Consider the following 14006-nt stretch of genomic DNA (forward strand, 5'->3'; position numbering starts at 1 on the left):
CTGAGACCAGCATTTAACATTTTTTAGCAGACGGGAAGTACCTTACTCTCCTCCTGTGCTTCTGCTGTTGACGACATTCTCTTAAGCATTCCTACTCGCGGAACAAACATTGGCAACGCAATTGATATCGCCTATAAAAACTATTGGCTTAACCAAATGTTTTAACCATGCTGGAAAGCATCGCAGCTGCTGTGCAGCATGGCAACATTTTTTTTTTAAAAACGATGAAGATGCCGCTGTGCCATTATAATAATAATAATAATAATAATGCAGAAATTTATTGAGCGCGAACAGCTACCTCTGGGGAGGTGTCCCGGCGCTAGCGAGTCCCACAACAAGAGTAAGTAGTCAGGAAGGGGGGCAGGATTATTGCGTAAAAAGCCAGGTTTTTAGGAGTTTCCTAAAACTTGCTTCTGACGTAGCGGATTGGAGGCAGGAGGCAGGGTATTCCAAAGTTTCGCCGTGCCGGCCGAGAAGGATCTGCCTCCAAGTCTCGCTTTCCTTATGTGCGGTACAGTTAGCTTGAGTAGGGAGTTTGAGCGTAGCTCACGTTTTTGGTGGTAGCGAGGAAGTCGGAGTTTCAGATAATTTGGACATGTGCCTTTTAGCGCTCTGAAAGCCAGGGTTAGCACTTTGAACTTAATTCTGCTTGCCACTGGTAGCCAGTGCAGCTCGTGCAGATGCGGAGAGATATGCTGCCTAAAAGGGACCCGTTTTATTAATCTCGCAGCCGCATTCTGCACGATTTGTAAGCGTTGCACCGCATATTTAGGTAGACCAAGATAGAGGCCATTAGAGTAATCGAGTCGAGAGGTGATTGTTGCGTGAACAACCGTTTTCCGGCACTCGAGTGGTAGCAAAGGCAGAAATTTCCGCACATTTTTGAGTTTATGCAGGCAGCCCGTGGTGAGCTGTTGTATATGCGGCAAGAAAGACAACTTCTCATCCCATTTTACTCCTAGATTTTTTGCATGGGGGCTGGGAGATGGGGCAGGGCCCATTTCCGTTGGCCACCACAGATCCGGAGGGGGATGTTTGGGGTTACCAAAGAATAGCACCTCCGTTTTGCTCGCGTTCATTTTAAGTTTGTTTGTGTTCATCCACTTGGCCACGTCTTGCAGACAGCCCCTGATTTTGCTAAATGCTGCCTCGGACGTGTCTGTGTATGGGAAGACTAATTGCGTGTCGTCCGCGTAGGATATTGCCTTGACCCCCCCATTTGGCAATCAAGGTGAAGAGTGGGGCCAAGTATACATTAAACAGCAGGGGGCTGAGTGCCGACCCTTGTGGGACGCCACACCAGAGATTTTTTGGTCCAGAAGAGAAGGGGCCCAAGGCCACTTTCTGGGAGCGATTAGTGAGGTAGGAGAGTAGCCAGTTGAGAGCTTTGTCTCCAATACCTATGTCCTTAAGTCGGGTCAGCAATCTGCTGTGATCTACAGTATCAAAAGCAGCTGATAGATCCAGGAGCACCAGCATAGCTGATGCCCCTGAATCTAAGGACCACCTGATAGACTCGGCAACCTCAATGAGGGCCGTCTCGGTGCTGAAGCCGGCCCTAAAGCCCGACTGAGTTTCATGTAGGGCGCCGCTGTCTTCAATAAATTTGTTAAGCTGCCGCTGGATTATTTTTTCAAGCATTTTGCCGGGGGCTGCAAGGAGAGAGATGGGTCGGAGATTGTTCAGATCATCCGGTGCGCCTTGGGGTTTTTTTTTCAGCGGGAGAAGTGTGGCCTGTTTCCAACAGTCCGGAAACGTGCCCGTAGCAATGGACGTGTTCCATATGTGTAGGAGGGGAACTGCAATTGCTTCCGACATTAGTTTCCACAGTTTAGGTGGGCAGGGATCGTCCGGGCCTCCCGATTTACATTTTTGTAATTCTTTTACTGCTTCAGAGAGGGTAATAGGCTGAAATTGATTTAAAGGGGTAATAAGGCACTCAGAGACTCTTAGCTCATCCATTAATGTCGGCTCAGGGTCCGTAAAAGTGTCATAGACTTTTAAAATTTTGGTATCAAAGAAGTCTGAAATGGATTCGCAGAGATTTACTGAAGGGATGATATCCGTCTCGATAGCTCTGGGCTTGAAAAAGGATTGAACAATCTTGAATACTTCTTTGCTTGATTGTTCCGCCTGTAGGATGGAGGCCTCAAAGAAGTTTTTCTTGGCTTTTTTAATAGATAAATGTAGAGCATGAAGGGCTTTTTTATAGCTAGATTTGGCAGCGTCGCAGTAGTTATCTCGCCAAAGGCGTTCCAGTCTTTTACATTTACTTTTTTTGGCCTTGAGTTCAGGGGTGAACCACGGTGCAGAGGGAGATTCTCTTCGTGATGTGGCAATACTGGCCGGCGCTATAGAATCCACTGTTTTGCTTATCCACAAGTTCAGAGAAGCAGCATCGGAATTAGCATCTGAGGTAAGGGGTATGGGGGTCGCGCGAAGTGCTGGACGTAATTTGTCCGCTGTTAGATTGTCCCATTTTCTCCGCACATAGGATCGCTTTCCAGTGCTCTGAGATTGGGTGGGGATTGAGATGGTCATGGTAGTTAGGTAGTGGTCCGTCCAGAGCAGCGGTAGCGGAGAGGAGGCTGTTGTGTTTGGTATGTTGAAAAAGAAAAGATCGAGCATATGCCCTGCCCGATGCGTGGTGCCTGTAATAGCTTGAGTCAGATTGGCCGATTGCAGGGTAGAGATAAGATGGGAAGCCTGTGGACAGTCACGAATGTCGGCGTGGAGATTGAAATCGCCGGCTATGAAAAAGTAAGAGTGGTCTAGAGAGTTTAGGATTATAAAGTCCGTAAGCTCACACAGGGCTGATGTCGGACAGTCAGGGGGTCTATAAATAACTAGGCCTGTAAGAGATAGTTGGGGGGTAATTTGGAGGCAAAAGCGTAGCCCCTCAATGCTTGGGAGTGTGGTAGGAGTGGAGGACAACAGAGTGTAATTCTCGTTGTAAATGAAAGCCACTCCACCTCCTCTTCGGCCCTCCTTTCTATTGGAGAAGCTCATTTTAAAGCCTGGCGGGATTGCTAACGAAATGGATGCCATGTTGTCTTCATTGAGCCATATCTCTGTGAGGCATAGAGCGTCCCAATGTGAGTCCGTTATGAGCAAGCATAGGTCATTAGCATGCTTGGGAAGAGATCTGCAGTTAAGTAATCCGATTCTAAGTTGGATGGAAGGGGTGTTACGAGAAGGTTTGCAAGCTTTTTTGGGAAGTGAGGTTGTTAGAGAGGAGACTGTGCCTAAAGACATATGGCAGCGTGGGCAATGAAGAGGGAGAGCCTGAGTCGCCAGATTAAGTTCAGGCGTCTGACAGATAGTAGCAGCATTCAGAGCCCGGAGCTCCTCACTGGACCAGACTATCCTTTGTTTGTGGGCGCGGGCAGCATGGCTGGCGCTGGTCGCAGGCCGGTCGCGGACGGGCGCAGACGGGCTTGCCTTAGGCGCTCCCGCTGCGCTCGTCCGCTGCGCTTCCGTCCAAGGCACATTATGTAGGTAATTGCCAAGGGGGAGGTCTGGCTTAAAATGGATTTTACGTGTGTGTTCAACTTCCATGTGGTTGCCTAAAGAATTTCACTTTATTGACCAACCAAGCACTAAAGTGTCCTTCTAAAATGTAGTGTGAGAGCACTTCTAAAAAAATATTAAACTCATGAGTGGGATTGGTTTGAGAGGGTGGACTAAAGCAACATATTGGCTTGGGCCTAAGCAACATGGTGGTAAGGGGCTTAAGCAACAGGGCAAGTGGGGTTTAATCAATACGCCGTGTGATAGTTAAGCAACAGGGTTTGGGTGGCTAAGCAAAACCGCAGGCGGGGGAGAAGCAACACAAAAAGGAAAACACAGGTGAAAAAGCAGTGAGAGGGCACTGCAAGTGTGGTTGGGTGGTGAGTAGCATATGGGTAAGATAGCAATTTAGAGGTGGAAGAAAAGCGCACGAGGGAGACAGCTGGAAACACATGCCCTCTTATGGACTGTTTAAACAAAATGAAAAAATGAGTTCCATAAAAGCGACCGGAGGGGGCATAGAAGCCAGCCAAGAAGTCTATTCTCCAGGTGAGGGAAAAACCCAAAGATGGATAGACCGAAACGAGGCATGCACTCCAAAAGAAAGCCAGGAAATAAGTGACCATAGGGCCAAGTAATGGTTTACAGTGGGCAAGTTGCAAGCCCCTTTAATTATTTGGTAAGTCCACAATATGTCTTCCGCTACCAGAACGCTTGCGCTGCTTGGTAGACTTGTCCTACAAAGGCCACTTCTGGATCATTTTTTCAGTAGTTTGGCACCACCGCTTGAGCTGCTTTTTACTGCTCTATATGAAAGTCTGGATGTTTATTTTCAGCATACTGAAAGACAAGATAGCTGGCCCACTGACACTGTGTAATGTGATGCCTGCTTCCCACGGTGCAATGCATTGTGGGCATTTCTTCACTTCAGCATCATATTTTGCCTATGGGATGCAAAACAGCAACGTTCAGAAATGGAAAACAACTCCCAAAGAGCCCAGAACAATGCCCAAATGTAAACTACTGGCAGGCAGAGTCTCATTATAATCATTTAAAAAAAAAAAATCTTAGCCACATATTTAGCTTTTTTGGTATATATAATGACACCCACCCCCTTGCATTCTAGCTGCTGAGTTATTCAGCTTAAAATTTCTGCTGTGTACTTTCAATTCTTTAACCTTTCACCTCTCCCTCTGCCAGGGTTCACGTCCATCACGTTGACCAACCCCATCTGGATGGTGAAGACCAGGATGCAACTGGAGGAAAGGTAAGAAAGGCACCTAGCGCTGCTGGTTGACGGCGCCTTCGAGAATGTGGGGAGCTAACCGGCTTCTCTGAGGCACTTTTCTGACAGACCAGGCCATTAGGGCTTGAACTGATTTCTGTGAATGTTGGTGTTTAAAAAGGGGCAATTGTAGGATGCATTTGTTGAAACTAGTAATACTTCTAAAGTAAGAGCAGCAACTATTGAAGTATAAAAAATATCACAGGAACTGATGTTCCAAAAATGTCAGACACGTCTTGGGATCGCATTCTTCTCAGTCTTTGTCGGGCGCTTATCAGTTACTGGTGCATATGGTCTTTGCAACTGAATCAGGATTTTAAGCCGGACCATAATTGTGCCCCTGCTCGGTATTCGCCTGCACAATTTTTTGACAAGTAAAGTGGAACATAAATCCTGAAGGCAGATAATGTAAAAGTTAGGGTTTGCCCATCTTGGAACTTGCAGAACCATGCATAATTGGCAAATGTAGGCAGTCCAGCGAACTACTATTCATGAAAATTGAAAAGGCATGTCAGATTTTTTCTACTCACTAACAGAATTTGCAAAGTCTCAAAGTCGGTCAGAATATAGTTGTCGCATTTAGCCCACATCCGGAAAGCGATTTTCCTGAAATAATTGACCTCATGTCGCATCTCTCCGGAATGTATCCTGTATTGAAGGATGTCTTTCTTTGGAGAGCTAATTTAATGCTGGCCTCTTCCTGGTCTAAATTCAAAGCTGATGGTGGCTTATTTATCCTTTGAAAGGAGGCTCAATGTTCTTGTTTATGCTACGGTTGATCAAGTTTTCCCTCGTGCCATGCTTGTGCACGGAAGCCAGCTTTTCAGAGCAGAGGGCTTTTTTTAAATGTTCATATATAACTTGTCCTTGAGGACAGAATATCATGTAACACAGACTTACCTCATCAGATCTAGAAGCAATCGTATAGGGTGAAGCAACCTTCAGATTGAAATTTCCTTAAGAGTGCAACTAAATTTATTCGGAAAAATCTAATAGATTGACTCCTCTAACCATGTTATCTTTGAAAGCAACAAATCAAGACATATGTCTTTATACCAGATCCATCGTTCAAAAAGTCATGAGGCAATTTAACTAATAAAGTTGAACATATATAGATTGGTTTAATAAACCTAATTTGAAATAAAGGCCCCCTCATTCACTCTGTTAGTACCACACAATCCACAGATCTCTTACAATAATGGAGGTTGCGTCATAAACAGCTACAGTCCTCAGTAGATAGCGATATCCTAATTGTAACATTTTACGAAACAAAAGCAGAAAGTCGACATCTTTCAGACTCCTTTCCTTAGTCCTAGGTCTTTCTTCAGACCGCAACACAATATTTTCATCTGCGTTTGTGATGTCGACAGAATGTTGTCATTGGAATAACTTACTCTCATGAAGATTAATACCATGGATCTCAGAAAAGCGCCGGAGCCCTTAACACCTTTGGCGGTTAGAATTAGTCACCGTAGAGTTTATAAAGCTTTTCACGTTCAAGTCTCTTATCTTGGGCGCACTGCCATTCTTTTCGTGCCCCAAATATGTAGTGTGTTTGAGCAGCACACACTGCTGAACTCGACATGGCCCAGAGTTTTAGAGCTAATCTACCCTACTTTTATTAGTTCTTAAGATACCAAAGTCCAGACTGTACGCCTGGCTATAATTCCAAGGTGTCACAACCTGGTCTCTGTAGAAGTCTTACAAAAGTTTATGGTATTTTAGGCAGTTCTAGTGAGAAGTTCCAGTGGCATTAGCAAAATGAACCTTCTCTGCAGACATGTGGCACAAATGACCACTGATGAGCAGTTTCTATAGATATCTCCTGCCCCACCTTACAGTGCAGAGTATACTCCACCTTTTTAGGTCACATTTCCATCCCATTCTTTCCTATTCATGCAGAAGTTTTGTCGCTGTGAACTTCTTCTGTTGTTGAATAAGAACTTAAAAGTATGCAGTATGTTTCAGGGACAAGAGTAAAAACAACTTGGAACATGAGCTACAAAAAAGATACCATATCAGCAAAGCAACTGTAAGTTTAAAAAAAGACAAGTAGATAACTGAAAAGCACACCATATTTAATTATCCTCCAGTAAGAATTTAGGCATCCAAAATAAATAACTTAATAATATGCGCTCGCTGCCGAACAGTGTGTTCTGTCTTAAAGAAACACCAGGAGGCAGATCACGACAAGCACATGGACCACATTGGCCAGAATTACTTACTAACAAAAACCCTTTACAAACTTAGTAATTCAATTGAGATCTTATGTCCCCAAGTATATCCACAGTATCCGGTTTACACTGCGGAAATAATTTCTCATGTGTAGGCAGTTACCAAATTAGGAGGGTGGGGGCAGGCTGTAGCTTGCGGCATCCGTTTATGTTTCCGTTAGACCGGCAAAATCCTGCGTTATCTCACTTATTCCTTGCTTTATGAATAGTGTTACATTAGTGTCCCTAATTTTAATAGAGTCCCCATTTGACTTTGTCGAAAGTGACATTTCTTACTGAGAGTGAAAAACAGTGGCGCCTTAATGATTCTCCTAAAATGTAGTGACAAGACCTAGGCTGTGCTAATATCTGCTCGACTGAAAAAATCCCCAGTTGGGGATGATTTAATGAGGACACAGACTTACTGCTGCCGTCCACCACCCCAGTGAAAACTGTCACATTCTGAAACTCAAAAGTGAGTGCTTCTTGCTACCCTAAAGACTACAGGTCGGGGTTCTAGTATTCTACATGCAATAAACTGCTGTAGATGTTGTTGGCCATGTAAAGACCGTGCTTTCCTTGGGTAGAAACTAACAAGAGTGTAAAGATGATTTTGTAAGCAGTGGTTCCCCAGGGGCTGTTGGATGGATGGGTACTCTAAGTCCTGCCATGGATTCTTTATTGCAGGTGACGCAACACAAAGACAATTGACGGGCAAGTATTAGCACTGCCCTTGTACTAGTGCATGATATTACTCTGCCAGTTACATTTTTGACCTGACTACCATGGAGGTACTGATTTGATACCCTGAAGAAAGCCCCAGACCTTGTCAGGCCTTAGAGCAGGGCTGAAACATGTTGGTCTAAAAATCCAGGGTCATCGGACCATAATAGTCCACATTACGCACTTACCTTATTTTAGTCTTCCCCATCTTCCCCACAAATAAAGGGATACCTAGGAGCAGGTGAGGGATTTTTAAACTTTTAATCTCTGGTTAAGCCCCCTGGTCACCCTCTATTTCTAAGAGCTCCCTGAAACATGGTTGAGCCCAACCTGACCTTTAGGAGTCAGGGTGAACTCGATGATGAAGCATGACACTACTAGAATGTGTGAGGCTTATATATAAAAAAGAAAAATTTCCTTTCCCGCACTAGCCCTGCAGAGTAGCATACCCACGCGGGATGGTCAACACCCCCAGTCGTATTTGGTATGTTATATACCATAATCCCCATAACCCTTGGCGTGATACTTTATTTTTGAACTGGTGTGAAAACAATCCTATAGTCCAGTAATTCTGCATACATTTTAATCCTGATTAGAGCGTAACCACTAATCGGCGTTTTCGAATGATGGCTTTAGGATTTTGCTTGTAATTGATAAATTACATTCTTTGCTTTGTGGTTCCTGTGTGCAGTCTGGCACTTTTGGGGGTGGGAGGAAGTTAAATTAGAGGAACCCTAGTGGAAGCGAGTGTCCGTTGTTGGCACTACCACTTCTGATTCTAAGTGTGAAAAGTATCTGAAGATAGCTGGACAGATCCTGAGTGATCTTCGATGTAATGACGTGTAGAGGTTACAGTGACCCCCACCATCTGAAGTGGAACCAAGGCGATAAATAGCGAAACCAAAAAGTACAGCGCGAGTCAGCAAGCTTTGTGGACTCGCGGTGCGATGAGCAACAGAGTTCCAGTTACGTAAGCGAATGTGGCCTTGGGGCTCGTCAAGGCAGGGCTTCGGATTATTGTGAATGTTCCAGGTGATTGAATGATGTAAGAACGCACATGTGTATTACTCACTGATTACATGTCAAACCTTTTAATTGATGTTCTGTTGAGGAGCTCCAAGCACGTGGTGCTTACACAACTGTGCAGTAGAGGCAGGATTCCAAAGTGACTAAGAGTGCAATTAAGGACTACTAAATTCTGGGCTGAAGTGTCTGGCACCCTAAACTATTGCATAACTAATTGATAAATTATCGCTGGTAAAAACAAGGGTGTGCATTTGTGAAAGGATTGTAAAATAGCATGTCCGGGCGAAAAGATACAAATTAAAACTTCTAATGATAATGCATCCTTTGTAGTATACAGATGATGGTGAAATATTGATAAACACTTGGATCATACCAAGGTGAACTACAGAGCAGTAAAAGTGGGTATCTGAGAAGAGCTAAGTCGTGAAGATGCATTGCTAATACTTCTATTGACAGTGAATGTATGTGTGTGCTATTTGTATTATGCGAACATTGCTGAGAGGAAGTGGAGTGCTGCAGTGTTCCTGGAGCTGGAGTGATTACTATACTAATTCCAGTCTTAATAAGTTTAGGTATAAAGGTTTGGAGGAAGTAACCACATGAAGGATGCCCTAGGAAGCCTGCTTTCCTCTTAATAGTCCTCCTGGTCTCTGGTACCCAGCGTCTACATGGCCCGTCTGTCCTGCATGCCTCTGCAGCTCACCCCACTTCTGTGGCTCTCTCTCATACAATCAGAGTCCCTTATTGTGGCCTGCTACGCCTACCTGCATCCTCCGTACCTGCTGCCCCAGCAGCATCTCCCTGGCTTCTGATTTTGACCAACAGCGCTCAGTGAGTAGTGCTCATATAGACTGCAGCACCCAGTGGTCTGATGTCTATCTTTTCATGTGAGATGCACAAATATCTATGCCAGGGTGACTGTAGCATTGGAAGATTCAGCTGGAGGCAACCAAGGGTGCTCCGTGTTTGAAGCAGATATCCAGGGAGAATTGCTACTCCAGCTGCCTCGATTGTAGCACTCGGTCAAGAGGGCATTGCTTCTTCTGGGGCTCCAAGCATCATTGATTGCCACAGTATTGAGGCCTACAAAATAAGATTTAAATGGTTCTCCATGACATGACATGAAAAATGTATTGTTCAGTTACTACAAACTTACAATTAAAACAATATTATACAATTCTTCTTACATTTCATACATTATTAAGACCACATAATTAAAAGAAAGTTTTCATCAATGTATAAAACCAAATATTAAGAAAACCATCCTCATTGTCCACAGTTAAGCAATTTCTTCTCCACTATTTCTATAAACTTCAAAAGTCTAGCTGTAAATTGCAAGCTTTCGTCTTGTATACTGGCTATGACTGCTTGTCCGCATGTTCGTATAATTTGACTGTTAAAGTCCGACCTTAACAGCCTCCTACGTTCCTCTATTAGTGCAGGGGAGCTCCAGATGATATGACAAATGTCTTCCCTCTTGTAATAACAGAGGCGACACACCCTCTCACTACTCATCAATTTCCATGTAGGGACGTCTCCAAGAAATTGGCTATTTCCAAATCGGAGATTCATCAGCTTCAGCTTTGCCCTTTGGCTATTTGAGTTTCCTAAATATCTTTGGGGTTTTAGAATACCGTACGAAGCAATAACTGTCCATGCACCGGATCTCTTTGCCAGAACTGCTTTATCCCATAAAGACAATTTTTTGCTGCACCCATTTATAACTTTATTAAAAGCCACCTGTAAAAGAGGTAAGGCCCATAGTTGTTCCGCATTGAACGTATCTATCACCAGTTTGAAATATTCATGGGCCTGCTTAAGTTTATTATCGCATATTACCACCCAAACCACTGTCCTAAGCGAGGAATTATTATCCCTTCTAATTTTGTGGCAGAATTTTAAATTAGTTCCTAAGCTATTTAGGTTCTGTTGTTTCAAATCCGAACTCAAGTCGGATTTTTGCCAGTGAAGAATGTCGCGGAAGATTAAACGCGTCGGAAGGTCCCTGTCACTAGCTTATCTATGGTGTTGTCAGCACAGCCTTTTATGGTCTCTACTCCATATGCAAGAGTTGGCACCTATATCTCAATCTCAAACACAGGTTTGCTGGTATATCTTGCATGAGAGAGCGTGGCAATCAGCGCAGTGCGGTATGTGGTGGTAGCGCGGGAGCTTCGAATACTGACTCGGCAAACAAGACACTTACAAAATGGTTTCTTTTGAGCATCCTGTTTGCTGAGGAAAAGCATTAGTTAGCTAATGTTGTGCAAGGAAAAAAAATAAATGTGGAAGCCACCCTACATCCATGAAGCTCTGTACCAGGCTGGAGCGCGGCGGCGTACAGATAGGCTTGCAGCCTGTGTCCCCTAGCTTGTACCCTTTGCGGTTTGGTGAGGTCTGGTGTGGGTATTGTTTTTGGGGGTTTCTGTACTTATAATACTATGGTTTTCATTCTTCATGCCCTGATCAGACCTTGACCTCACTTTGAGTTCCTTTATTTGGTTCCATCTGTTGTGAGGGTCTCACAACACACAAATGTCCTATTGCTTGAGCAAGGTTTCCTGCCTTATTCTCCTTCTCTCTCTCTCCCAGCCTCCAGGGGCGGCGCCAGACAAGCACAGCCGGATGCGTGAAGTACATCTATCAGAAGGAAGGGTTGCGGGGATTCTACCGAGGGATGAGTGCCTCCTACGTGGGCATCTCGGAGACTGTTATCCATTTTGTGATCTATGAGGATCTGAAGCAGCGGCTTATGGCACGTGGGACAGGATTCCAACATCCACTGCAGTCTGGAATGGGTGCACCACTGCAACAGCAGCAGCTCGACTTTGCATGGCTGATGGTAGCCGCTGGATTGTCGAAAATCAGCGCAAGCCTCGTAGCGTATCCACACGGTGAGTTCAGCCTTAATATGCTTTTTGGACTTTGTTCCTGTTTGCTAGGGATAATACTTTTTTTTATTTTTTTTAATCTTTTTATTAAGGTTTTACATTTCAAAGCTAGGGATAATACTTTGATGTAGATTTGGAAATTTTTATCTTACATTTTGAGAGACTGCTAATCAGTTCTCGACATTGACAATTTGATGCTCTCTTTCAGAGGTGATACGGACCCGGCTGCGTCAGGAACACTCCCCCTACAAGTCTTTTGTGCAAGCTGCAAGGCTCATATACCGCGAAGAGGGCCCCCGCACTTTCTATCGTGGACTCCAGGCCCAGATGATCCGACAGATCCCCAACACAGCCATCATGATGGCCACATATGAACTCATTGTCCATGCTGCTGCCAAAGTGTGACACATCCTCCCAGGACAGAATGAACCACAGAGGTAAAAGAGCCGGGACTGTGTTCTCTTGTCTGAAGGCACTTGGACTGTGCAGGCAGTGTGCTCTGGGCTACAACAGACACAGCACTGCCTTTGCTACTGTCCTTCTGCAGGATCATGCAAAATGGTGGACTCCAAAGACTCCTAGACATGTGGTCCTCAAAGAGCCAAGTTGGCAGAATCCTCTGCAGAGAGCATCCTTGTGGCAAACCGTGCCGCAATAACTGTAGGCCGTGTTCCTCAAGGAGATGAGGGGCAACGCCTGAGTTTTCTTCTCTACAGATCTGTTTACTAGTAGTGCCTCAGTGAGGCATCGTACAGCCTCGTTGTCTAAGCAGATGCTCAGGGTAAGTGAAGATGCAAACGGTGCTATCCTTCTGCAAGATCGAGGTCTCATCGAGCTCCAGAAGGCGCATTTCAGTATCGGAACCAAAAAGGATAACTCGGCCTACTCACCGGTGAGGAGGTCAAGATCTCTATCCAAAGAGGCAAGCTTTCCAAACCTACATCAATTAGTTCCTTTGGGCCTGTTATCCAAGAGCATATGCCCACAAGGGTTCAAACTGCAGCTTCCGCCTCTGCCTTGACAAACCCAGGGTAGGCACAGGGCGGCGCCAGGGAGACTCGAGGCCATGCAGTAGCCTTAAAGGCAGGCTTTGCATTTAGAAAAAAAGAATGTTAAACATGGTGGCCAACTAAGCTTTGTGATGTTGAATTGAATACACTTTTAGTTTGGTCTGGAGCTTCTTTTCTGTGACAAAATTTTATGTACCTCTGGTTGTGAGTTAATTTAAAAAACATCAAATGATGAAACTATTTTTTTATTAAAAAAAAAAAGTTTTTTTGCTTCAGTTTTTTAAAAATCCCATGCTGTAATTGTGAACGACTCCCATGTTAATAATGCAACCGTGTTTCTATATCCGTACGACTGTAAGGGAGAAACCGCAATGAATAGGAAGGACTTGAGTTCTGAAGCTGGTCGATCACTCCTTGTTTATTCCCTTCTCCGATGGCTGCTAGTTACTTTCGCTTAAACTGCAGTGAATCCTGCACCAAAGGTACAGTAAAATGTGCCCATTCCCAATACAACATATTTACTGTCATTCCAAGGCAGGCTTAATACACTCCTGTTAGCACCATAGTCCAAACCCCTGTTTTCAGGCTGTCCTCCTGTTGCAAGAGTCCTCTCAGGATGGTGTCCGCTGGTAGAGAGTCAGTTTCTCAAACATAATGTCCTCCAGTTGCCTGGCACTTCCAAGATAGCCTCAGAAATCCATATTTATATATATATATGGGGGTCCAATAAAAAGTTGCATTTTCTAAGAAGGCCTCCATGTTTCATTCGTTTACAAGATGGCTGCTATATTTTCACATGACTGAAGAGCCGAAGGAGACTGGCACTGTAAAAGCAACTGCTTGATCTTCGCATTTGCACCGATTTCGAGATGGCCTCTGCAGAGATACCAAGATCAAGGAACATTGCGGGATGTCATCTTTTTGCAGCTGCACTATCTTTAAGTCCATATGTCGCGCTCTTATCCACTTTTCCCAGGGTGCTCTAAGCGGACACAAACTTCCATTCTCTTGACTCATCTTTCGTCTCTCCTGTCTCATCTCCTTTGTCACCTGGCTCACTTCTCCTCTCTCTTGCTGCTTTTTACTTGGCCTTCCTCTTATGTTGTTTTGCCCACCTAGTGTTCCTTCTCAACCACATCTCCTATGACATGGTTTACCCTTCCTATTTTTGTGGCCTATTGACCCTCTCTTCTGCTCCACCTTGCCCTTTCCGGCTCCTCTTTCCCTTCTTCTCTGTCCTGGAGCCCATCTCCCATCTCCTTCCTCCTTCCCCTCTCTCTTACTTTACTTTTTTTTTCTTCCGTCCCTCCACTCCGCAACACTATTCTGTCGTGACCCACCTTGCTAT

The 14006-nt window shown here is 44.6% G+C and overlaps 1 protein-coding gene across 1 annotated transcript in view; it reads left to right on the forward strand.

Moving 5' to 3' along the window:
* Nucleotides 1-13408, forward strand: part of LOC147706442 (solute carrier family 25 member 36-A-like) — a 71700-nt gene extending 58292 nt beyond the window's left edge. Inside the window, exons 5-7 of the mRNA XM_086932953.1 lie at nucleotides 4711-4777; nucleotides 11350-11651; nucleotides 11857-13408. Of these exons, the coding sequence (XP_086789079.1) occupies nucleotides 4711-4777; nucleotides 11350-11651; nucleotides 11857-12053 (566 nt within the window). The 3' untranslated portion in view covers nucleotides 12054-13408. The remainder of the gene's footprint in view (nucleotides 1-4710; nucleotides 4778-11349; nucleotides 11652-11856) is intronic.
* The last annotated feature ends 598 nt before the right edge of the window (nucleotides 13409-14006 follow it).

This window comes from Lissotriton vulgaris, chromosome 7 (genome assembly GCF_964263255.1).
Source record: "Lissotriton vulgaris chromosome 7, aLisVul1.2, whole genome shotgun sequence".
Lineage (NCBI taxonomy): Eukaryota > Metazoa > Chordata > Amphibia > Caudata > Salamandridae > Lissotriton > Lissotriton vulgaris.